This window comes from Anolis carolinensis, chromosome 6 (genome assembly GCF_035594765.1).
Source record: "Anolis carolinensis isolate JA03-04 chromosome 6, rAnoCar3.1.pri, whole genome shotgun sequence".
In the NCBI taxonomy this organism is placed as follows: domain Eukaryota; kingdom Metazoa; phylum Chordata; class Lepidosauria; order Squamata; family Dactyloidae; genus Anolis; species Anolis carolinensis.
Genome location: NC_085846.1, coordinates 107,642,611 through 107,668,665, shown reverse-complemented (window position 1 = coordinate 107,668,665; position 26,055 = coordinate 107,642,611). Strand labels below are relative to the sequence as shown.

Below are 26,055 nucleotides of genomic sequence, written 5' to 3'. Positions count from 1 at the left end.
CAAAATCAAATCCCCTCCCCCCCATTAGGAACCAGGGTGTAACCAAGAAATAGCATTTCTATCCTCTTCAGAAACTGATTCAGTCCATTTCTTAAAAACATTCACCAGTTTCATAGTTGGGCATCCTTACTACCAATTGACAAAAATACCTTCATGTAATGATGTTATAATCATTTCCTGTAATCTTGCTATAACAATTATTTGATCACTTCCCAAACAAATTTCAAAAGATCAGTGGAAATTACCATTTTCTGTTGTGAATGTCCTTGAAATAAATTATATTTTTGACAAATCCTTCTCATTTCCTTTCATTGTTTTAAATCAAATACTATACATTCCCTGTGACTATAAATCCTGTAATTGAGACACTTCAAATTTGAAAATACCAAAAGGTGATCCATTATAATTCATTTTTTTACTAACCTCACCTAATGAAAAATACAATTAAATGTACCATTAGGTAGTTGTGACTGTGAAAACATAATTTACACTGGATAATTCTATATTCCTACAACAGAAAGTCATGGGAACAATGGGTTTTATGCACAAGCCTGCAAGACTGGGGAAAAAGATTATGTCATAAATCACCTTTACCGTAATTTTAATTGAGCTGAACAGGTTCAATTCCACAGGTTTCATGTCTTAAGATTTTGCTTGAGAAATCCCAATTATAATAAGCAACATGTGGCCCAAGGTGCCTTTTGGTCCAAAGTTAAACAGAAAGGAAACATCACTGCCTGGAAGAGATAGTCTCTTACCTAATTTATGCCCCTTCTGCACTGCCATATAATAAAGACTATCTGCTTTGAACTAGATTATATGAGTCTACACTGCCATATAATCCAGTTCAAAGCATATAATCTGGGTTTTATATGGTAGTGTAGAAGGGGCTTTAGATAAGCATATGTATAAAACCCATACAACTTTCAGTTTATGATTTTTTTTCTTGTACAAAATGTGGCTACAGATTTTTAAAAAATTCAGTATGCATGCACTAAACAGCAAAGACATAATAGACCATGTGTCACACCTAAACTATCAGGGAGAGAAGACAGATATAATGGAGGCAAATGCTTCCTGGAATATATTGAGTGGGATAATACCTAATTTATTTGCAACTCCAGTGAACAAGCAGGTAGTAAAGGTAAAGATTTTCCCCCGACATTAAGTCCAATCGTGACTGACTCTGGGGGTTGGTGCTCATCTCCATTTCTAAGCCGAAGAGCCAGCATTGTCTGTAGATATCTCCAAGGTCATGTGGCTGGCATGACGGCATGGAGCACCATTACCTTCCCGCTGAAGCAGTACCTATTTATCTACTCACATTTGCATGTTTTAAACTGCTAGGTTGGCAGAAACTGGGGCAACAGTGGGAGCTCACCCTGCTCCCTGGATTCTAATTGCCAACCTTTCGGTCAGCAAGTTCAGCAGCTCAGCAGTTTAACCCGCTGCGCCATCAGGGGCTATCTAGAATCACAAAAAGGGAAACCCATGAGTATCAGAAGAGAAGAGCTGTGTAATAGCAAAAGTCCTTTTCAGCACCAATACACTGAATATACAAATCCACAAATATACTGGATTGCCTGTGTGCTCTGTACATTTTGGGAGGGAGCTGTAGAAATCACAATAGCCTTTTTATGGTTGAACCTTCCACATGTTTCAAGGTTATTAGCTCCCATAATTCCTGGTCGTTGGCCATGTTGGATGGATCCCGGGAAGTACTGTTAGGAAGGGTATTAAGTTCTATATTACACTATACTAGACTTCCACTGCACTACAAATAACTCATTTTGCAAGCTATCTGTGTTTAAAAGTTATGAGAATAATTCCAGACTTGAGCATCTAATGTCTAGGAAGCAATTTCATGATTTAATTTTTATCAGAAGCAGATAAGGAGACATGTGGAGTCAGTAGCAAAGAAGACACTGTCATTGATTGACCTGAACTACCCCTTGCCTCATTTCTCCAGTTGTTACAGTTAGATTATTATAGCATTTATGTGCCAAGATTGTTGCCAAGATACATAAGCAGCATGTTTATGAAGAAGTAGAATGAATTATGTCTTCTTTCTGCTTTTCAGCTGAGAAGTAGAACAATCTACTAGCTAATCATTGCTAGAGCATACAAGGCATGAAGTGCCTGCTTGATGAATGATTTACTTGCTGAAACACTGAAGTGATTTCCAACTAGCCACATGCATGAAGGTAGACAGGATACAATAAACTGCTCAGCTAAATGCACCATTTATTCAGACACTTACCATTTATGCAGATTTCAAAAGATTTACAGAGGTCATCCTCAAAGAGACATCCTAGAATGCAATCAAAATACAAAATTAGGGTGGTTTCAAATGGTTGCAATTTGAATACAGTTCAACATCTCAGTCTATAAAATCTCAACTCTCAGACAGGCAAATGTTTGACACCAGAATTCTAAAGAGCAAGCAATAAAGAAGCAGAGAAGAGAAAAAAACCAAAGGAAGTGGGGAAAAATACAGCCAGCGAGTCTGCAAGAGTTTGTTTCCAAAAGCTGAGCTTCTTGTTTCTGTATGGGACCCATAATCCAGTTATGGCACTCTTAGAATCATAGAGTTGGAAGAGACCTCATGGGCTATCCAGTCCAACCCCCTGCCAAGAAACAGGAAAATCGCATTCAAAGCACCCCAACAGATGACCATCCAGCCTCTGCTTAAAAGCCTCCAAAGAATGAGCCTCCACCACACTCCAGGGCAGGGAGTTCCACTGCTGAACAGCACTTATAGTGAGGAAGTTCTTCCTTATGTTCAGGTGGAATTTCCTTTTCTGTACTTTAAAGCCGTTGTTCCGTGTCCTGATCTCTAGAGCAGCAGAAAACAAGCTTGTTCCCTTCTCCCTATGACTTCCCCTCACATATTTATACATGGCCATCATGTCTCCTCTCAGCCTTCTCTTCTGCAGGCTAAACATGCCCAGTTCTTTAAGCCGCTCCTCATAGGGCTTGTTCTCCAGACCCTTGATCATTTTAGTCACCCTCCTCTGGACACGTTCCAGCTTGTCAACATCTCCCTTCAATTGTGGTGCCCAGAACTGGACACAGTGTGATTCCAGGTGTTTTGTGACCAAGGTGGAAGAGAGCATAACTTCCCTGGATCTAGACACTAGACTCCTATTTATGTAAGCCAAAATGCCATTGGTCTTTTTAGCCACCGCATGACATTGTTGGCTCATGTTTAACTTGTTGTCCATGAGGACTCCAAGATCTTTTTCACACGTACTGCTATTGAGACAGCGTCCCCCATTCTGTATCTTTCCATTTCATTTTTTTCTGCCTAAGTGGAGTTGTTTGCATTTGTCCCTGTAGAACTTCATTTTGTTAGCTTTGGCCCATCTCTCTACTCTGGTAAGACAAAACTTGAGAAAACTAGGTCCAAATACAGACCAGTAATTTTTCATTTACATTTAAAACGATTTAAACATCCCACATTAAAGGATGGGAAATCTTTCCTATGTAGCTTCCAAAGAAAGGGGAGTAGAGGGATGAAGTAGTCTCAATTTTATCAGACAAGGCCATTGTGTATTCGATTTTGACAATTATTATCCCTTGTGAGTTAAAGATTGCAAGGGAAGCACACCTCATTACCTCAGCTGTCATAGTGAGATGGAAATTCATACACTTGTTAAGGCTGTTTAGAACAAATTGCAAGGATGGAAATGACAACAACAAGAAACTCACACACATAAAGACATATTTGGCTATAGTCTAACATTTGGCATAGAAAGCAAAATGTTATATTTCCAGAAACACGTTTCTACATTCAATATGTCCAGGATTGATGTATTTCCCTTTTCTCCTACATATTATTTTTCCTTGATCCTTCTCCATATCTGTCAACATTGTCCTTATAAACATTATTGAATAGGCATGTAGTCTTGTCTTTGCTTTAATTGCTTTCTCTCCTCTCTCTTTGCACCCATCATTCAATCAGCTTACCAGATATGCGATTTCTCTCCATTCAAAACACGTGGCATTCCTCTTCATTTACCCCAACTAAAAACCTGGTTCGTGATCTGAACATCCCCCACTTTGCTCTTCTGTCTAATGTTTTAATTCCACATCTCAGTCCTCACTTCTCTATCCAAATGACTGCTCCCATGAATATCCACTTCTCCCATTGTAAAGACCATTTGATGATCCTTTTCAGTTTGTTTCATTCACTTTCAATGTTAACTTTACTTTTACCCAAAGTTGTTTTTATTACATTCCCACTGTTCACCACCACTTCTCCATCACTACTATCCTCAGATGGTCAAATGTGTCTACATATTCTCCTTTTGCTGTCTCCATGGATTCTCTTTGAATATATATTTCCACTCGCTTCCATCAAATCTGTTCTTAGCTCACCCCACCCCAATTCCATGTGACTTTTGATTTATCCTCTTAATCCTCCTTCCCCACAAGCATAACTTAGTTCTAAGGCTTAGATTAGAAGCACATTCAAATAGCACTTGCCCACATTCCTTCCCCAATATCCTTGTCTCACCCACACACTCTGATGTTTACTCCATTGTTTATCATGGATAGCAAACTACTAACAGGAGAAAATCTATTTTGCTAGTGTAAGTTATAAATACAGACAATCCCCAAGTTACAAGCCATTCATAGTTAAGAATGGGGATGAGACAACAAAAAGTGAGAAAAATCTACCCATCAGAAGGAAAATTCACTCCTGGAAGAGTTATCACGGGGGGAAAGTGTCTCCACTTAAGCTTTCTCACCAATAACATGCCAAATTTTTCAAAATCCAATTATCACAGTGAAGTGAAATCTTCTGAACAGGGGCATAGATAGAAAACGAAACACCACTGGGGTGTTCACTTTTCCCTATGCTTTCCAAAGCTTATGCACACACACACACACACACACACACACACACACACACACAGAGAGAGAGAGAGAGAGAGAGAGAGAGATGATAGATAGATAGATAGATAGATAGACAGACAGATCACAAACACACATATACAGTAGAGTCTCACTTATCCAACACTCGCTTCTCCAACGTTCTGGATTATCCAACGCATTTTTGGAGTCAATGTTTTCAATATATCGTGATATTTTGGTGCTAAATTCCTAAATACAGTAATTACTACATAGCATTACTGCCTATTGAACTACTTTTTCTGCCAAATTTGTTGTCTAACATGATGTTTTGGTGCTTCATTTGTAAAATCATAACCTAATTTGATGTTTAATAGTCTTTTCCTTAATGCCTCCTTATTATCCAACATATTCGCTTATCCAACATTCTGCCAGCCCGTTTATGTTGGATAAGTGAGACTCTACTGTATGTTTGGCTTAAGTTACACTTTAAAATGTATCTTTTCCGACTTACAAACAAACTCAACCTAAAAACAAACCTACAGAAACTATCTTGTTCGTAACTTGGTACCCTAAAGGCACCAGATCTCATCTTGGAAACTAAGCAAAATCAGCCCTATATAGTATTTGGATTTGGATGGATGATCACCAATGAATAGCAGGTATTGTGGGATATATTTCAGAGGAAGGAGATGCCAAAACACACCTGAGTGTTCCTTGTCTAAGAAAACCCTATGAAATCCATGCTATGTGAAGGCACACACAAGTCTACAAAACATAATAAACATCTATGGTGAAGTAATACTAAAACTACTATTTATCTCTATGCTTATATTTATGAAGAGTGATAACAAGAGTGTTCATATGATGTTGGATGCTGTTTCATGAGGGGCACAGAAGGAAAAGCAGGTTCATGGGCAAAAGAAATGGAACAACTAAGCCTTTTAATTGTTCAGATGTGCATAGCGAAGTTTTATACTTTTTAACAACAATATATTCAGAACTAGCCACAAAGTAGGCAACATGTGGTAATTTTCCATTACTAGTTTCATTTGTATTAGTTTTATTGCATTATTTATCATTTCATTGACTATTTTTTGTTTCAATATCACCATATTTTATTATTTTTTGTTTTTGTTAGACATCTTGAATTATTTTCAGAAAAGTGCCGTAATACTATGAATGATTCCCAGGAAAGTGTTTTAAATAATAACCTTGCAAGCAATGGCATTATGCATTGTATCATAATAGTTTCACCTTACTACATCAGCATGCTAGAAGAAGCAAAGACTACCAGCATTGAAGTGATGCTCCTATGCTATCCCAACTCAAGAATGGGACAGGAAAAAAGATTTAAAGATGGGATCAAAGCCAACCTTAAAAACTGTGGCATAGACACCGAGAACTGGGAAGCCATGGCCCTTGAGCACTCTAACTGGAGGTCAGCTGTGACCAGCAGTGCTGCAGAATTCGAAGAGGCACGAATGGAGGGCTTAAGGGAGAAAAGTGCCAAGAGGAAGACACGTGAAGCCAACCCTGACCAGGACTGTCTTACATTTGAAAACCAATGTCTTCACTGTGGAAGAACATGCAGGTCAAGAATACGTCTCCACAGCATCCACCGCCAAGACACACTTGGAGGGCCATCATCCCCGGCCTACGAGGGATCACCTAAGGAAGTATGTAAGTACCTTACTATATACTTTCACATTATTTCATACTGGGGTCAAAATATGTCAGTGCAGTTTCATTATTTAATCAAAACTGTCTTGAAATGCAGTTCAGTAGTTTCAGTAGACTCATAGAACCCTTCTGTACTGCCATATAAAATCCAGGTTATTTGCTCTGAACTGCATTATATGGCAGTGTAGACTCGCATAATCCAGTTCAAAGCAAATAATCTAGATTACCTACTTTGATAAACTGGGCTATATGGCAGTGTAGAAGGGGCCATAATCTCACTGACATTGCTTGATCTTATACCCCTTGGACAACTAGTATTTTGGACACTATCCTGTTTATAGAAAACATATATAATCCATAGAATGTTAGGAAACCATTGGTAAATTCACATTTTCATTCATAAGGAGTGACTTTTTTCAGTCTCAGTTGCTGAAATATTGCTTTAATTCAGGGCAATGTTCCCCTTGAGCTATATAGATGTATGCCATGGTTTAGAGTTTTTAGTCTTAGGACTCCTAACAATGGCTCATAAGTAACATCCTGGAACATCTCTGTCATGGTTGCTGTTCCATACTTGGGTCTGTCTGCATTTGGAACCTTCTCCCAACTTTTTCATTCTGCAAAAAACACTAGGGGGAACAATTTGAATCAGAACCATAGAGAGAATGGTTACCCCTTGATCCTTTATTCATACTCCAGTTTAAAGTCTTTCTGCTAATCCTATTTTACAAAGAATGAAAACTTGCAGGTATAACCTCCTATGGCATGCACACCGAACTCCACATGAATGCATGGTAACAAGGAAAGTGCAACAAAGTACTTCTCGTTTAACTTTAGCTTCCAGCTGGGGTTTAGCTTTCCTTTTGTCCATTTTGAATTTACCAGTTGTGAATATTTTAGGGAAAGTCAAGCAATCAGATTTCAATACTATCCACTTCCACTTTATCTTTGTCAATTGACAGAATTCGTCTTAGAACCTTTCTCTCTCAACGCCATCAAAACAGGCATCTGTCTTTTTAGTAAGTGTAGAACTGAAGTAGCTTTGTGATCCTGACCCTTATGTTGTATCAAGAGTTGGTTGCTAGTTGGAGATTTACACTTTTGAAATTATTCTTAGATCATAATGGGAAAAGTTATACTTGTAGAGTTCTCTATTTACATAGTGTAGCTCAGCCATGGCCAAACTTTGGCTCTCCAGGGGTTTTGGACTTCAACTCTCACAATTGCAAAACCTCTGGAGGGCCGAAGTTTGCCCATGCCTGCTATAGCTTCAGTGCATGTCACTGACTCATATATTTTATTCTATTGTCAAATATAGGAAACCTCTCAGCAAAGTTAAATAATTTAAAGGTCTCAAGTTTTAGTACATTAAATTACATGATTCACCAATATTATGATTGAACATACTTTGACTTTCCGAGAGTAGGTTGCTATTTCCAAATGGGGAAAAGATTACCTCTAAATACTCCTTTGCCAGACCCCAACATATGTTGTGTGGGGAATTTATCACAACATGATGACACCATTGCACAAAATATGCCTTCTTTCGGTGTAACACAGCCAGAAAGAGGAAAATACTAGGCAGAACTGGAGGCGTACTGGAGAAGGAAGATGCTAGTGTCAAAGGTAATATTGTTGTCCTCAACGTTCTTGGGAACAAGAACAATTGCTTCCTCAATCACTAAAAAACCTTTTATCTGCATTTTTTCTCCCTCGATCTCAGATGTACCTCCATACTCTACAAATCTCTCTCATTCTGAGTAAGATAGCTACACAGTTGATATTCTGGCCTCTTCCACTTTGGACTAAATAGACAAGGCAAGAAGCATAGAAATGGCTGGTGCATGCAGCTTTTTCTAAAGGGAAAAATAAAGGAAAAAAATCTACTGCAATCTGGCCGTTGATTATGGGTCTGAACTCTTAATTATAACTGGCTCAGTTTCCATGCTATAAGACATAGCTCAAAGGATATGTTAGAATGATGCCAAGATTCAATTGCCCCAAACCAGTGTTTCCTCTGAGTATTTTAATAATTTGTTGACCAACACCATTTCAAATACACAGGAAAGATCATCTAGGAGTATGGCTGAGAAAAATGAAAAGTTAGTGGGTGATGGAACAGAAAGAGTATGTGGACAAGTATGGAGACAGAAAAAGCACTTTGGCTCCTTTGGTGAGAGGATGGGACAAGAGGAAAGGAATACAACCTGGGTACAGAGGGAATTAAATAACAGAGATAGAAGAACAGGGTGGGTTTTAGGGGGCCACAAGCCCATGAACTTTCACTAGTCAGGTTTAACTTTTTGTAACAATTCCAGCTATTATTATTTTAATCCACATTTTTAGTCTAAAATATTCTAAAACTTTGTTTGATTGCTAATTTCACTTGGTACAACCTCCTCATGGGATGATACGGTTCATAATTAAAGATCTGAAAAAGGTGTTTAACACCTGTGTATATAAACATAGCATTGGAATTAAAACACTTGCATGATGTGCAACATGTCCACTTCTTCTGCTGAATTGATGATCAAGCATGCATTAAAAAGCAATGTTCTCTAATTTCCAAAGGAAGTAAAATATGACCAAACATTTCTAGTTAGAATGCAAAGTTAACAATACTATTCCTGTACTCAATCCAAGAGATTTAGGCATATAGATTTGTAAAATAGATACATAGAAAATTATGCATACCAAGAATTTTCCCAATTTGTGTGTATCTTGCTGCTTTGGCCATAGTTTAAGGAACAGCACCGTAATTGAATGTACAGTACTTTACAGTTGCACTCATTTTGTTAATGTTTTATTGTTTTCTTACACGTTTATCTCACTTTTTCCCATTCTTGAACTCAAGATTACAAAGGTTTCCTTAGAAACGTTTCATGCAGATACTGATCATTTCGAAAAATTATTTTTTGGAGTAGAACTTCCAAAATTCCTAGCAACAGGATCACTATTCCTGCTGGCAGTGAAATCCTGAGGCTTGGAGTTCAAATAAAGAATTTCCCCAAGCTCTGAACCCTTCCCAAAACCAACCAAGGCTAGGCAAAGCTGGTCACATATGTTCCAGCCATGCTTTAGGAGACAATAATAATACTGCATGTTGTTCTACTGTGACCTAGAATAGGGCTAGATGTTTTCCATAAATATAAACAAATCATTAGAACAATCCAGAGTAGATGTAATGTAGTATGTCCCAAGACCAGTGTGAGGAAAAATATATAAGGATAGAGTTTCATCCGACAGATAAGAAGATCATTCCCTAGTTCTGTAGCCTGACTAAAATCCTGCACTAGACCCAACAGAAGCTCAAGTTCAAAATGTAATATTCATGTACCTTAAAAAGTCTGCAGGAGAAAAATTGCACCTTATTTCCAGTCTGCACTGAGATGATGGGGTTGGATTACACTTTTGGTTGTGCAGTTTCAAACAGGTAAACACAATTTACCTGGGTTTGGGATTTGTAATGGAATCAATAAGGAAAATAGTAATTCAGCTGGCCCAAAGAGAAGCAGGCAATCACACTAGGATGGAAATAGAGATGTGTGGATTGCAGAGCATTCTTCCATGTTCCATACAATATGTCAAACAGATGTATAATTTCTTCAAATTCAAGAATAACAGGAGTCAATGAAAGCAAGATTCCACTCTGAATGGGAATAAACATTTGTTTTCTACCAACGTTATCAAAGTCTAGGTTAGGCATGGGCAAACTTCTCCTTTAGGAACTACAGAATGAGGAATTACAATGGTAAAATAAATAACTGCATTTAATTATGCATTTATTAAATGTTTTGAAATATATGTTGAACACTTCTTTCAGTCCAGGAAACAAAGAGTGCATCTACATTGTAGAATTAATGCAGTTTGACACCACTTGGGCTGCCATGGCTGAATGCTGCGGAATCTGGGGAGTTATAGTTTGATAAGGCCTTTAGCCTTCTCTGCAAACAGACCCCAGCACAGGGTCCCTTGGCATTGAGCCATGGCAGTTAAAATAGTGTCTAACTGAATTAATTCTACAATGCGGATGCACCCGTTCAAAAAGTTTATGCTATAATTAATAATGAATTTATTCAGTTCTAATATGCACGTGTCCCCCATATAAAAATGAGGTGCATCTTAGAATTTGGTGGTTTTTCATCCAATAGATATCTATCTATATCTGATATTTATGCATATATGGATGTACGTTCGTTCAGTCAAGTCTCCTACATAGCTTGGTGGCTCCAGACCAAGCTTGGCACACATATCCTTCATTATGCAACTTAAAATATTGGCTACGTTTCAGGTACAACCACCCACCCCTTTTGAGCTAGGATCCCCCAACACAAGTAATTATATATGTATGCATTCAACACTCAGAGGCAACCACAAGAAGATAGTATATAGATAGAAAGGCTGCCTAAGAGAGAGATGACAAATGGAAGGCTACAGAGCCAGCAGATTTAACCTATTGTATACTGAGAAGCTGAGTCCTGAAACTTTTATAAAACCCCTTGCATTTTCTAATGGGACCTTTCATAAAATTGTAAAGCTAACTTTAGCTGTATATCAGGCATGGGCCAAATTGGGTCCTCCAAGTTTTTTGGACTTCAACCCCCACCATTCCTAACAGCCTACTGTTATCCATGCATTTTGTGAAGAATTTTATTTTTGTCTTCCTGAATCTATTTCCAATCCACTTCAGCAAATACTCTACATTCTAGTATTGTATTAATGAAATAGGAAAGTGTTTTTAAGACCATTGACATTTTTAAAGATGTTATCATGCTATTAATTGACGACATATATTCTTGTAAGCTGAAGAGTATTGTTTTCTATATACCTCACTGGATGAAATTCTGAAGTGTAGAAGTAAGTCTCAGTGAATGAAGTGGGGTTAATGTCTGAGTACAATGGCTAAGAACACAGCTGTATATTGCTTTTCTCTACCTTTTTAAGATGAGGTAGGCAGGATTCTAAATATAGATACAGCACAGATTTATATAATGATACTTATACTTGCTGTTTTTCACTCCTTTGGGAAAAAATATCTGAAACGAACTAAAATTGTGCCTATGTTCCTGCTAAACTAGTCTGTGTAGGAAGTCTATTTGAGCAGTGTTTTTTTCTCTCTCTCCTTGAGTTGTCAAATATAGCTGAAACCTCAGTCTCTCCTTTTCAGCTACATATGGTTCATCTCTAGGGACTTCATCAGATGGTCTTCGGGTTCCGTTTCTATGCGTTTAGGAAACAGAGCTCCATGAAGCCTGCAGAAGAGAAGGCTACGAGGAGACATGATAGCCATGTATAAAGATGTGAGGGGAAGTCATAGGGAGGAGGGATCAAGCTTGTTTTCTGCTGCCCTGGAGACTAGGACATGGAACAATGGCTTTAAATGACAGGAAAGGAGATTCCACCTGAACAAATAGGAAGAACTTCCTAACTGTAAGAGAGAGCTGTTCGGCAGTGGAACTCTCTGCCCCAGAGTGTGGAGGAGGCTCCTTCTTTGGAGGCTTTTAAGCAGAGGCTGGATGGCCATCTGTTGGGGGTGCTTTGAATGCAATTTTCCTGCTTCTTGGCAGAGGGTTGGACTGGATGGCCCACGAGGTCTCTTCAATCCAAGTGGCAAAGTTCTGTCCAGCAGAGGTGACTTGTATACAAATAATGAAGAAGGTACAGTAGAGTCTCACTTATCCAACACTCGCTTATCCAACGTTCTGGATTATCCAACACATTTTTGTAGTCAATGTTTTCAATATATCGTGATATTTTGGTGCTAAATTCATAAATACAGTAATTACTACATAGCATTACTGCGTATTGAACTGCTTTTTCTGCCAAATTTGTTGTCTAACATGATGTTTTGGTGCTTAATTTGTAAAACCATAACCTAATTTGATGTTTAATAGGCTTTTCCTTAATGCCTCCTTATTATCCAACATATTCGCTTATCCAACATTCTGCCGGCCCGTTTATGTTGGATAAGTGAGACTCTACTGTACTACATTATACAGGCATCCCTGAGTAACATTCTACTTACAAACAACTCATAGTTAAGAATAAGGGTGAGACAACAGGAAGTGAGAGGAAGTCTACCCCTCAGAAGGAAAATTCATTCCTAGAAAAGTTACCACGGGGAAAAGATGTCTCCACTGAAGCTTTATCACCAATCATTGTCTCCACAACAACTCAACATTTGAAAAATCCATTTATCACAGGATCAGAAAGTGAGCTGAAATCATCTGAACAGGAACACAGACAGCAAAAGAAACATTACAGGGGTGTTAACCCTTCCCTATGCTATCCAAAAAGAGCTTTGGCTGGAGTTATACTTAAAACGTACTTGTCCATTACCTGGGGACTGTCTGTACTTTCAAATTTGCAGTATTAAGCATCCAGTAATCTTTTGAGTTTGCAATTTGCTTTTAATCTTGTTTTCAGTAACAAAATGATGATAAAATATTAACACTAAAAGGTCAAACAAGCCGGTAATTAAAACATACATTGTAAATTTAAGTTTAAGTAAGTGTGTGGATAAGTGATGGCAGAGTATGTCAACAATTTTATTTTTTAACACATTTTGTCTATGCAGCTGCTCCAAAGCAAGACTGTTATTCTGTACACACCTTAAACGCCTACCCATTATTCACACTTAGCTTCACAAATGTCCTTCCATGTAAATGTTGAAAGTACAGTAGAGTCTCACTTATCCAAGCTAAACGGGCTGGCAGAAGCTTGGATAAGCGAATATCTTGGATAATAAGGAGGGACTAAGGAAAAGCCTATTAAACATCAAATTAGGTTATGATTTTACAAATTAAGCACCAAAACAACATGTTATACAACAAATTTGACAGAAAAAGTAGTTCAATACACAGTAATGTTATGTTGCAATTACTGTATTTATGAATTTAGCACCAAAATATCACGATATATTGAAAACATTGACTACAAAAATGGCTTGGATAATCCAGAGGCCTGGATAAGTGAGACTCTACTGTACTTATATTTTTTGTAAGTAACTATCATAGGATACATTAACAGTTTGCATTTTGCCATATTATACAGTAGAGTCTCACTTATCCAACACTTGCTTATCCAATGTTCTGGATTATCCAACGCATTTTTGTAGTCAATGTTTTCAATATAACGTGATATTTTGGTGCTAATTTTGTAAATACAGTAATTACAACATAACATTACTGCACATTGAACTACTTTTTCTGCCATATTTGTTGTATAACATGATGTTTTGGTGCTTAATTTGTAAAATCAACCTAATTTGATGTTTAATAGGCTTCTTCTTAATCTCTCCTTATTATCCAACATATTCACTTATCCAACATTCTGCCAGCCCGTTTATGTTGGATAAGTGAGACTCTACTGTAATACTTACCCTTGAAAACAATGCTCTCCTTACAGTCTTTCTAATAGTAGTGATCCAAACAGCAAATTATTTCCCCAAATGGGGGAGTGAATGAGGTTGAGGATATAAACAAGCAAAATATTACAGTTATTGGCATTAAAGAAATAATACAGGTGCAGGAAATTTCATCAAGGCTGGTATAGTATCTCTTTTAATGGTGGGGTTAGGACACTCTTCTGTTTGAACAAAGAAAGCTTTTCAGTTAATTTCCCCTCTTATGAAAGAATATATTGACTATTTTTTCAAGGCTACTGGTAGAATTATAGCTTATAAAATAATAACCTAAATGACTTTGTGCCAAATACACCTTCCTGAACCCATTATCTTTAAGTACCGCTCCGGTGGGAAGGTAACAGCGCTTCATGCAGTCATGCCAGCCACATGACCTTGGAGGTGTCTATGGACAACGCTGGCTCTTACCTTAGAAATGGAGATGAGCACCATCCCCCAGAGTCAGACACGACTGGACTTAATGCCAGGGGAAAACCTTTACCTTTACCTTTCCATGGCAATGGGATTCCATGCTCATGTAGACAAGACACTTAGCAAGGACATATTGTGTTGGATGTGGATAAATGAAACTGTGAATACTGGTCCCACAGATACAGGGATCACACTGTGTATTTGAGCACTGAAAGCAGTGCAAGTGGAATGGGGCAATTCATGAACCTTGCTCCTGTTGCCATTTTTTGTCAAGTGTTTTTCCTTGTGATCCATTTTACACAATGATCCTTGAAAAAGATACTGAAATGTTTATGGGAGGTAGTTATTTATCTATTCATCTAATTTATTCATTTAAACATGTAGTTAGTTGACTCTTATTTATAATGAATGTCATACAGAAGCATAGATGACTTTTAAAAAAAATCTTTTGAAAGTATGTGATTTGATACACAACAATCCATTTGAAATGAAAGGCCATGTTATTAAAGCCTTGATGTATTCCAAGGTTGCTAATCAGGGCAAAGACAAAATGTACAGATCAGGACATCCTCCTAGTTTTGCATTAGTAATTCGTCTGTTTCTTTAGAAGTACCATACAGCACGCAATCTGTTCAAGTTTTAAAACCTACTTTAAATAATGTATCAAAGGCTGGGAAGCAAATCTTCATGCAAAGCTCATTAAGAAAGAAAGGTAATCATTCTTTTAATTATCATAATCGGGGATCTAGTCTTAAAGCATTTTAAAATTATTATTTCAATTATCTTTAGACTCATTATGGATGTGAAAGTCAAAGTGGAAAAACTGAATCAAGCAATAGTCCAAGCTTAATTAATAGAAATATGTAATTTAATTGGGATAAAAATACAAAAATATATTTTAAAAATATTTTATTGTTTTTTCAAAATTTCTCAGTCTTGTAATCATTTAGAGCTGTATGTTATAATTCATTCTCAGCTTTGATATTTGTTGACACCCTACAGGTGCTTCATCAGAGAAAATCAAAATTTGTAAATTTGGCTTTTGAAAATGACATATCTGAAGGAATTTCAAGTAGACAATTTCCCTGCAAGTTTAATTTAAGATTTTGACACATTAGAACTTATTAACGGTAGAAGGGCTAGCACAGCAGGTCAAACTGCCAGCTTTAGAAGGCCTTGCCGAATGGAAAGTTGGCAGTTCAAGCCCGGGTCAGGGTGAGCTCTCGCCGGCAGCCCAGCTTCTGCTCACCTAGCCGTTCAAAAACAACAATGTAAAACAACAATGTAAAAAGCATCCTGAAAATCATGCCTGCAAAATCCAACCAGAAAAGGTGTATATGGTCGACAGGCTCCTCAGCATGGAAAATGAAACAACAGTATCTCCCCATGGCCAAGTCGAATGCAGCCAGATGCCAGAGATTAAAAGTGAGAAGCCTTACCTCTGTTTATGTACTGTCTGTCTTTGTCAATTGTATAACGGCATTGAATGTTTGCCATATATGTACCTGTAATCCGCTGTGAGTCCCGTCGGAGAGGCAGAGTGGAATATAAATAAAGTATATTGTTATTATAAATCATTGTAGTTGGGTGGTTTTGCACAATTCCATATATTTCCTAGGAGCTGTTATTTAGTTTACACAACTATTTTGCATGTTGAGAATACTGCATTTGAATTTGTTTTGCTTAATTCAAATGCATTAAATGGGAATCATTTTTGTCATGACCTATGAACATGTTTCCACAGAAACGGCTTTTATCATGACTAATGCTCAAACCGCTTTGTGCCCCCAAATTTTATCTTTGTCCTCCTCAAAAAAAACTGTTTTGCAATGCTCCTGCTCTAAATGTGTATTTCCATATAAAATTGCATCTTTAAAACACATTTTACTTACTTGAAAATATAAATCTGCTGCATCCTACGCTATATTTGCTTATGCAAACATTCAGTGGCACTGATCCAGATACATACACAGGGTTATGAAGGGCGCATCTTAATTGCTTAATCTGTTTCCCCCTTTAAAAATCTATTATTTTTCTGGTTTTGCTGAAATTACTCACTTTGTATTGTGGGGTTTTGGTGAGGGAATGTGTTCTTTATTCATTTATTACTTCCAAATCTCACTTAATCTAACCTTGAAAATACTCTGGTGTAAAGGTTTCAGGAGCCTTCATCTAATTATGAAGTGTGTTGTAATCCAAAGTAGCAACCAGATCTTTGATCCAATGATTCTTCTCCAAGAAACAGAAGCATACACATTTCAAACCTTTGAGTTTCTTCCACCCACACTGTTACTTTTGTAGTCTCTGTTCTATCCTAACACTCACTTGTTAAAAGGTAAAATATAATTTGAAAGTATTGGAGAAACTGATACTAGAAGTACAATATTTTTCCATTTAATTGCATCTCCTTGATAGCTCACAGTAAGATCTGTTAAATCACACCTCGAATATTGTATCCAATTCTGGGCACCGCAATTGAAGGGAGATGTTGACAAGCTGGAATGTGTCCAGAGGAGCAACTAAAATGATCAAAGGTCTGGAGAACAAGCCCTATGAGGAGCGGCGTAAAGAGCTGGGCATGTTTTGCCTGCAGAAGGGAAGTCTGAGAGGAGACATGATGAGGGCCATGCATTAATATGTGAGGAAAAGTCAAAGAGAGGAGGGACCAAGCTTGTTTTCTGCTGCCCTGGAGACTAGGACACGGAACAAAGGCTTTAAACTACAGGAAAGAAGATTCCACCTGAACATCAGGAAGAACTTCCTAACTGTGAGAGCTGTTCAGCAGTGGAACTCTCTGCTCCAAAGTGTGATGGAGGCTCCTTCTTTGGAGGCTTTTAAGTCTGGATGGTCATCTGTCATGGGTGCTTTGAATGCAATTTTCCTGCTTCTTGGCAGAAAGGGGTTGGACTGGATGACCCAGGAGGTCTCTTCCAACTCTATGATTCTATGAAATGAAATGTTGGAAAATATATCCCTGTCAATATTGTTTGCTGACAATTATCCTTCTATGAACATTGTGTCAGTACTTTGCATTCATCCTTTTCTGTATGAGTCAGCCACATTGTGACCTCTTTCCAAAGCATGAAAATTAGTCATCACATATCTACGTCAGTGGGAAAAATTACACATAAATATACTGTACCTGTATATATAATATTGCAAATCTATTTGTGTGTGCATAAAAATAGTATCTGTGAGTTCTATTTATACACAAATATCCTCTTTATTAAAAAGAACAATGCTGACACGCAACAAAGGTTATTGGAGTTGATCAGGTTTTAGAACAGAGTCCAAAAATCAGAGTTTTTGCTAAATGTATACAGGTGTTGCAGTGGTACAGAGCAGGTGTTGTGGTGGCATAGTCACAGCTGAGCAGAAGACGAAACAATGGGATGTATTTGGCACAAAAACTGAATCTAGTTTTTTTGCACACAAAACAGAAGTGTCCATAACAGGTATGGTCAAACTTCAGCCCTCCAGGTGTTTTGGACTTCAACTCCCACAATTCCTAACAGCCTACCGGCTGTTAGGAATTGTGGGAGTTAAAGTCCAAAACACCTGGAGGGCCGAAGTTTGCCCATGCCTCGTCTATAATGTTCTTTCCTACAGAGCAAATTAGGTTCCTTGTACAGACATTTTCTGTATTTATACCACACTTTCTCATTACCACACTTTCTCATTATTTATACCACACTTTTTCTTTCAGAGTGGCTTACAGTAAAATTTATACAATTTAAAATCTGATAAACATACAAACATTAAAATAGAATTAAATATTCACGTTATTTAAAAAACAGTGTGTTAGTGAAGAATAAGACCCAAGCTCTAAATATCCTCGTCTCTCTAATTATCTCCTCAAAGGGTTTCCCAACCCTCAGGAAACCATTTTCCACCATTTGAATATTTTCAAAGATTCTTTCTGCTCCCAGTCTAGACCAATTCACTCATATCAGGCTCAACCACTGCCAAGTCATGGTTGAAATATGCAGGATGGCTCAAATCTGGAACTACATTAAAAGAGCACAGATGCATTGTTTTTATATAGTCTGTAAGATAAGACTAATGTGCCAGTCTGCCCTCTGCTGTGCTTCTCCACTATGGCCAGATTATTATTGTCTAAACTCCCGATTTTTCTGGATTTAAGTTACCCAAGTGGTCCTATAAAAGTTCTTTTCCCCAAATGTCTCCTCGCTCCAAGAAATCCTAGTACTAAAAGGTGTGTTTTCATGCTACTACCTATCTCCACTAAGACACTTATACTTAATCGTATCTGCCAACTTTCTTCACAATACAGTTACATGCCTGGAGGCCATTCAGTACATGCCTCCAGATCATAAGACCTGACAGTTATTGTCATTGTTCTTCTTTCAGCTATCTTGTTTATGATTCTTTTTGAAAAATACTCCAGTGTACAGCAGAATATTCCTGCAAAAAACACACACTTTACTTGGGGCATTTAGCATGCCATCTCCGCAAGGCAATCAGTTTTCTAGATTCCATCTGTCACACAACGTGATGGGAAGAGTCGTCTCAACCAAGGAGATGCTGGCCTGGCCAGAAAGATCATAAACAAACATTTCTCATCTGGTGTATTGAGGCATATAATTGCTCTGGTGCACCAAACTTCAGCTGGTCCTCTATTAAGCTTCCATCAGCCATTCTCCTTTTATTTTTCAGTTGCTATGTATATGTATCGGTAACTTGGTATTCTGTTTGTTTTGTTAATTTCTTGATTCAATAGGGTTTTATTTACAGTTAGTGAACTGGTTAAATGGAGAACAGAGCCTGTATGCCTACTACACCCTGAATTTGATTGTCCCCTTAAGAGGATAAAGGCCTTTAGGATCAGGTCCAACCAAGGAACTATCATGTATCATGTTCTGCAGTTGATGGTGGTTGGGGATGTCAGGCCTAGCAGTTGGTGATGGAAAGGGTCAATGTAAGTCTTAGTTCTACAGGGCTGAGTAATCTGAAGTAGGAGTTACAGGTGAAAGCAAGTACGGGTGGAGGCATGCAAGATATACCATGTTTTCCCGAAAATAAGACAGTGTCTTATATTAATTTTTGCTCCCAAAGATGCGCTACGTCTTATTTTCAGGGTATGTCTTATTTTTCCATGAAGATGAATTCACATTTATTGTTGAACAAAAAAATGAACATTTATTATATACTGTATAGTAGTTGTCATCACAAACCAGCCTAACCAGACAAACTGTGAATCCTAACAAGAATTTCTTGTTACTACCAATATTTCCACGTACAACACTCTATGGTACGTACATTTACCAATCCTGCATGCTCTGGTGTTCTGTTTGGTGGGCATGCTTCCAAACAAAAACTTTGCTAGGTCTTACTTTTGGAGGAGGCCTTATATTTAGCAATTCAGCAAAATCTCTACTAGGTCTTATTTTCTGGGGATGTCTTATTTTAGGGGAAACAGGGTAGGTTGCAGATGGGTTGTCCTGGATATAAGATGCTAGTCTGGAGAATGATCTTTGGGAGAAAAGTATTTGTTTTACTTTGGTTGTGGATGCTGCTGTTTTTTTCCCCAGGTTTGTGGATTTTCAGTATCCTGACCTATTTCCTGAACTCTTTGAACCTGAAACCTCTGGACAGGCCATTGACTACAGTATAAACTCTTGATCCTTGGACTTTACTCATTGAACTCTCGGCATTTGACTATTGGACTGGACCTTTTTTTACTTGTACCTGCATTGGTGTTTTCTATCAGTTTTGTTTTGATTCTGTGGCTGGTTGCTATCTTTATGCTTTACATTGGAACTTTGAAAACAGCCAGACAGTAAGTGCTGCTTTAATTAAACAGTTTGACACAAGTTTGGTGCTTGTTTTGGTTCACCTCTGCTTGTGTACCGGCAGAGCCCTGGCATTGTGACAGGACCTCATCAGACGTTCTTTGGGCTCAGTTTCCATGTGTTTAGGAAATAGAGCCCCAGGGGAGCCCCACAGAGGCCATCACATGATGTGAGGGCACTTCTGGTGGGAATTTGTGAGGCTCAATTTCCTAAGCACGTTGAAACGGAGCCCAGAGCCCATCTTCAGGAATCGGGTGTTATCTGACTCCGAACAGGTTCCACATGGGAGAATGTGGGGGGAAAGCCATGGGATGGTTCGTCATCCCATAAAACATGGAAATATAGGAGTGAATGTGTTAAGACAGTTCCCTCTGCTTTCCCTTCAATCTGACTGAATCCATTTCCAATGCCATCCTCATCTTATTACTAATATAAATCAATAAAGTTGTGGTCATTCAGTTCTCTCCATCAAAACATGCTGCATGTATATTGTACCTGTACCCTTTGTTCTGCTTAATTATATTCATTCAATTACTGCAAGCCTGACTTCTGGTTTTATGAAGTGAAAATAGCAATGCTTTATCTTCTGGATATTGGATATTTCTAATTATTCTCTGCTGTTTTAGAACCTAATATAGATTTCTCATTTATTACACATTCTTTGATTTGTCAGTCTGGTCATGCTTTGTAAAAAGGCTAAATTAGCCATGGATAATGATGATGGGTCTAATTTGCAGCAATATTACACTTTCTGTGTCTAAAAACTGTCCTGAGTTTTATGGACATCTTTAAAGTTAATGCTTTTGTGGTCTTGAAAAATTACTGTCAGACCATTTGCTATTCTAGTGCCACAGAACTGACCTGGCTCTTTAGAATAATAGCACCTGTATTACTACAGGTAATAGTAATACAGGTGGACACACTATTTAGAAAATTTCTCCCAAATTATCCTGCCTAATCTCTGAGGCCTCTGGAAAGATTCTTGTGCATGGTCCTACTTATATTGTCTGAATTGCATTAGTGGAGCACAGGGCATGCACAGAAAACTATAGGTGAATATTACGTAAATATCCATATGATATGCATAATAGAAATCATTATACCATAATATTTTCAACAACTGATTTAGTTAGATGTGCTTTTAATTTGGCTACTTGTTCATTTTTTTTTTTTACTTTATTGTTTATCTTCAGTTTCTCCTATGTTTTCTACTGTTGAACTGTTAAATTTGAATATCATATGAACTACCATGGCAGCTATCTATCGAACATGAAGTACATAAATATTGTTCTACACAGGAAGTTTGATGCAGTCATTAGACTAAGATTCTGGAAGACCAAAGCTTGAATCTCTGCTTAGCCATGGAAACAACTGGGTGAAATCAAGGTCAAACTCTATCAAACGTCAGAGGAAGGCTCCTGAACAAACCATGCCAAGAAAACCCCATGATAGTCACCTTAGGGTTACCGTAAATCAAAAATGACTTGAAAGAAAACATCAAAAACAGTAACATAGCTAATAGGTGAAACATTAGACCTCCATATCCAGAAATTGCATATTTCTAATTTGTAGGTGCTCTTGCAAATAAACAATAAACCCTTATCTTATGAACTTCTGTGAGTTTGCTTGCAATTTTCAGCTTGCAATTGCTGAAAATAAAAGGCACTAAATCAGTCCAATTTAGTTCAACACAATAACACCAAAGACCTTGTACCTTATGGGTGAGAAGGGCGGAATATAAGTACAGTATTGTAATAAATAAATAAATACCATTTATACACAATTTTTAAACTCCTGCTATTCTTACAGCTTTGTTTCTCTAGTAATCTTAATTAGAGATCTGGAAGCTAGCGTGTACCAATAGTTTAAGTGTTGGACTCGGACTTCAGGAGGCCAGGGTTCAAATCTCTATTCAGCCATGGAAACTTGTTAAATGACCTTGTACAAAAGTCACAGTCTCTCAGTCTCAAACAGGGCAATGGTCAACTCCCTCTGGACATAATTTGCTAAGAAACCCCAGAATTGGTACACCTTACCTTAGTGTTCCCATAAGTCGGAAAAGACTCAAAAGCACAAGAACAACTAAACATCTTAGAGATATTTAGATACTTTGAATGAGTGGCAGACTGGAATCCTTAAGAAATCCTTGCATCATGCAGAAAATCCCAGTCTACACTATTCAAATTTGTATTTTTTCATATCGCCTTTTATGAAGAAAACTAAACTCTCTCCCTCTTGGTACAGAGATCATGAACAATTACACAATTATCAAAGAACAGACACAAAAGACGATTACCATGCAAGAAAAACAAAGGCAATTACAGAGGAAGGCCATTCACATTTTGTCAAAGCTTTTAAAAAGCTGTAAGCATTTTCAGGAGTTAGCCAAACAAGAAGCTTTGAAAAATATAGTGAATCATCACAGTAACATCCTGCCCCTTAGTTCCACACACACATTCATCTGCTATTCCCTTCTTTGAAGTGAAGAAGGCAATTTATATTATCTACTTTTTTTAAAAAAAAGAAATTTGCTGTACTTGACTTCACATAATTCAAAAACTGCATATAAATGGTTCGCTGTACAAGAAAGAGTTGCCTTTTTGAGGGTGAGTCTACACTGGCTGAAATTTTGGAATTTCTGGGAGACGGGTATTTTCAACCTATGGATTATTGAATATGTGGATGCAGAATCCATGCATACAGAGGGCCAACTGTACATCAATGTAATTGTAGTAGTAGCAGTTTATATATAGGCAGACAGATTTATTAGCAAATATTTTCAGTTCAGAAATCATGGTTGGAAGGATAAATGGGTCCGAGAGCAAATTAAGCCTGAACTCTCCCTGAAACCCAAGACGACTATTTATTATTTTTTTTATTTATTTCTATAATTTCTACCCCGCCCTTCTCACCTGAGGGGACTCAGGGCGGCTTACAAAAATGGCAATTAATGCCAATACACCAATATACAATAAAATAACATTAAAACATTAAAACTAAACTGACACTGTTGTACTTTGGAAATATCATAAGAAGATATGACTCACTGGTGAAGTGGGTTAAACACATGTGCTGGCAGGACTGATGCCTTGAAGGTTGGGTTGCTGACCTGAAGGTTGCTGGTTCAAATCCAACCTGGGGAGAGAGCGGATGAGCTCCCTCTATCAGCTCCAGCTCCAGGACACGAAAGAAGCCACCCACAAGGATGGTAAAATTATCAAAAACATCTGGGCAACGTCCTTGCAGACGGCCAATTCTCTAGTTTCTCAAGTTGCTCCTGACACACAAAAAATATCTCACTAGAAAAGACAATAATTCTAAATAAAGTAGAAAGCTGCAGGAAAAGAGAAAACCATATTACAGATGCATAAACTCAACTAAGAAAGCAACAGTCATGCATCTGCAACACCTGTTGATGATGAGGTAATCTTTTGGATGCCTCCTATTGGTGGTTAAAGGGGCCCAGGTGATGTACATTAGACATCAATCACATAAAAGCACATAATGAAATCAACAAACATTAAATCTAAAGAATAAGCAATTCTCTTGTTAAAAATACACATGGCTCCCCTCCCAACAACTTTTGACCTCTGCATAACTTTGGTAAAAACTGCTCTGAATTGCTAAGTGCCGAAAGAGTCAGATTTATCCAACACTTATGTGTTTTATAGCTACAGAGATGCAAATAAGGTAGTCAATAAGCATAATATCCTAAGAAACATAACTTCAACGCCCTTTCAGTGCAGCCTATATGCCAGATTTTTTGTTTGTTTCTTTTTTCTGTCAGTTGCAGATAAATTTCAAAAACCGACAATAACTATAACCTCCTATTCTGTCACAGAAGTTGCACAATTACATAAAGCTGTTCAAAGGGGGAGAATGCTTTCAGCTGAACTATACTTTGTTTCCACAAACTGACATTCTGCAAAGCCTGCTTATTATACCCAGTAACTGAAGTTTTTTCTCCTAATCAGAAAATTAAATCAATAGATTAAGTGATAGCAATGACAAGGCTCAGGGCTTTCAGTTTTCCTCTTGCCATGCAACACAATAAATTATTTTCACACTTTCAGCTGCATATTAAGAAAGCAATTTCCAAACTTACCAAGCTGTGAAATTAAGAGTATACATGACAACCAGAGACAAGATTCGGAGAGAGATTGCGTTACCTTGCAGAGTCAACTAAAGTAAAATTAGATAATCAATAAACATACATTAATCAGTTGCATCTGCTTGCTGATTAATATCTGTTTATTGATTATCCTGTTATTTTCATCATACCAAGTTTAAGTACATAGGCTTTCAGCTTTTCTGTTGAAATCAGTGGGATGGAAATGTCCAGACTGTTTCTACTAACATCATTGTTTCCAATGCAACAATCTGCAAGTGGTCCTCAAGTCTATCAGCTCATCCTGAATTTTCTGCACGGACGACACAGTGAGGGGGAAAATTAAGAAAATATCAAACACACTTTAAAGATGTAGCAGTTTAGCAGAAAACGCTCCCACAACAGCATTTCAACACTTACATTCCTAAAATTATAATCAAAATAGACTTCTGATCATACCTGGTTGGGATATTTCTCTGCATTTACAATATGGTGTAGCCCAGATGTGGACAAACTTTGGCCCTCCAGGTGTTTTGGATTTCAGCTCCCACAATTCCTAACAGCCGGTAGGCTGTTAGGAATTGTGGGAGTTGAAGTCCAAAACACACACAATTATTCAAAGTGAGTAATTCTTTTATATAAAGAACTAGCTGTGCCCGGCCACGCGTTGCTGTGGCTTGTCTGGTGGTGTTGGTGAGAAATTGTTGAGGTAGTGGTGGTATTGAATGTCTGTTGTATGGATGTCTTTATGTTTAATATGCATAAGTGAGGCCTAACTGTGCCTGTCCCCTGGGCTGAGTGAGTTGCTAGGAGACCAGGTGGGTGGAGCTTAGCCTTCAAACTGGCAGCAATTGGATAAAAATTATTATTCCTCTCCCTGTAATTAGGACTTTATTTTTATTTTCTTTTTGTTGTATCAACCTAGAGCCGTGGATTATGGGTTGTGTTGTCAAATTTCGAGGTTGGGGGGCCTGTAGTTTTGTTGTTTTGTCCACTGCCCTGATGCCATCACTCTTTTATATATATAGATGGTATTAGCTGTTCCTACACCATCTTATCAAGAAACAATTAAGATGGTTGGCAAATGATCAAAATAAGGCCAAGGTAAACTAGTTTCGAAACTATATGTTCTAAATGACCTGCTACTATCAGCTAGTGGAATAAGATCTAATTGTCCTCGAAGAAGTAGACACACCAAAAATATGGAAATATACTATTGAACCTTTCTCTCCATTGAGGTGGCAGCTTTTTGTTCATTTTGGTGCTGTCCAGTCCCTCTTCCATCCCCTCATCCTCATATTAAATAAAAAAATCAGCAATATATGTAGTTCAGTATTCATAATGTGTGACCCTATGTATTTATATTTTTTTCATTATTGTTTGTGTTCAAATGCCATGTAAAGAAAATTCCTCTTTCGAATTAACAAACTGGTATTTAAATTGTAAACATTGTGAAATCAAGCTGAAAGGCCATTCAATGTTAATCAAAGTGATTAATTACAACATTCACACTTGCCTCCAACAGACCAGAGTTCTTTCTCCCGCTCTGGACCTTCCACAGATATATAAACCTCCCTTACTTAGTTTCTAATATACCCCCCAACATCTCAGGATCCCTGCCATAGATGTGGGTGAAACGTCAGGAGAGAATGCTTCTGGAACATGGTCATACAGCCTGGAAAACTCACAGCAACCCAATGATTTCGGACAGGAAAGCTTTCGACAACATATTGCGAAATCTGATGTAACTTTTTAAAACA

The 26,055-nt window shown here is 37.7% G+C and overlaps 1 protein-coding gene across 3 annotated transcripts in view; it reads right to left on the bottom strand.

Moving 5' to 3' along the window:
* ptprn2 (protein tyrosine phosphatase receptor type N2) overlaps positions 1 to 26,055 on the bottom strand; it is a 612,886-nt gene that overhangs the window by 572,021 nt on the left and 14,810 nt on the right. For 2 of the 3 annotated variants that reach the window (XM_062984600.1, XM_062984602.1), the window contains exon 2: positions 2,261 to 2,311. The exons of the other annotated variant lie outside the window; for it this stretch is intronic. In XM_062984600.1, the coding sequence (XP_062840670.1) occupies positions 2,261 to 2,311 (51 nt within the window). The remainder of the gene's footprint in view (positions 1 to 2,260; positions 2,312 to 26,055) is intronic. 3 annotated transcript variants of the gene reach the window in all.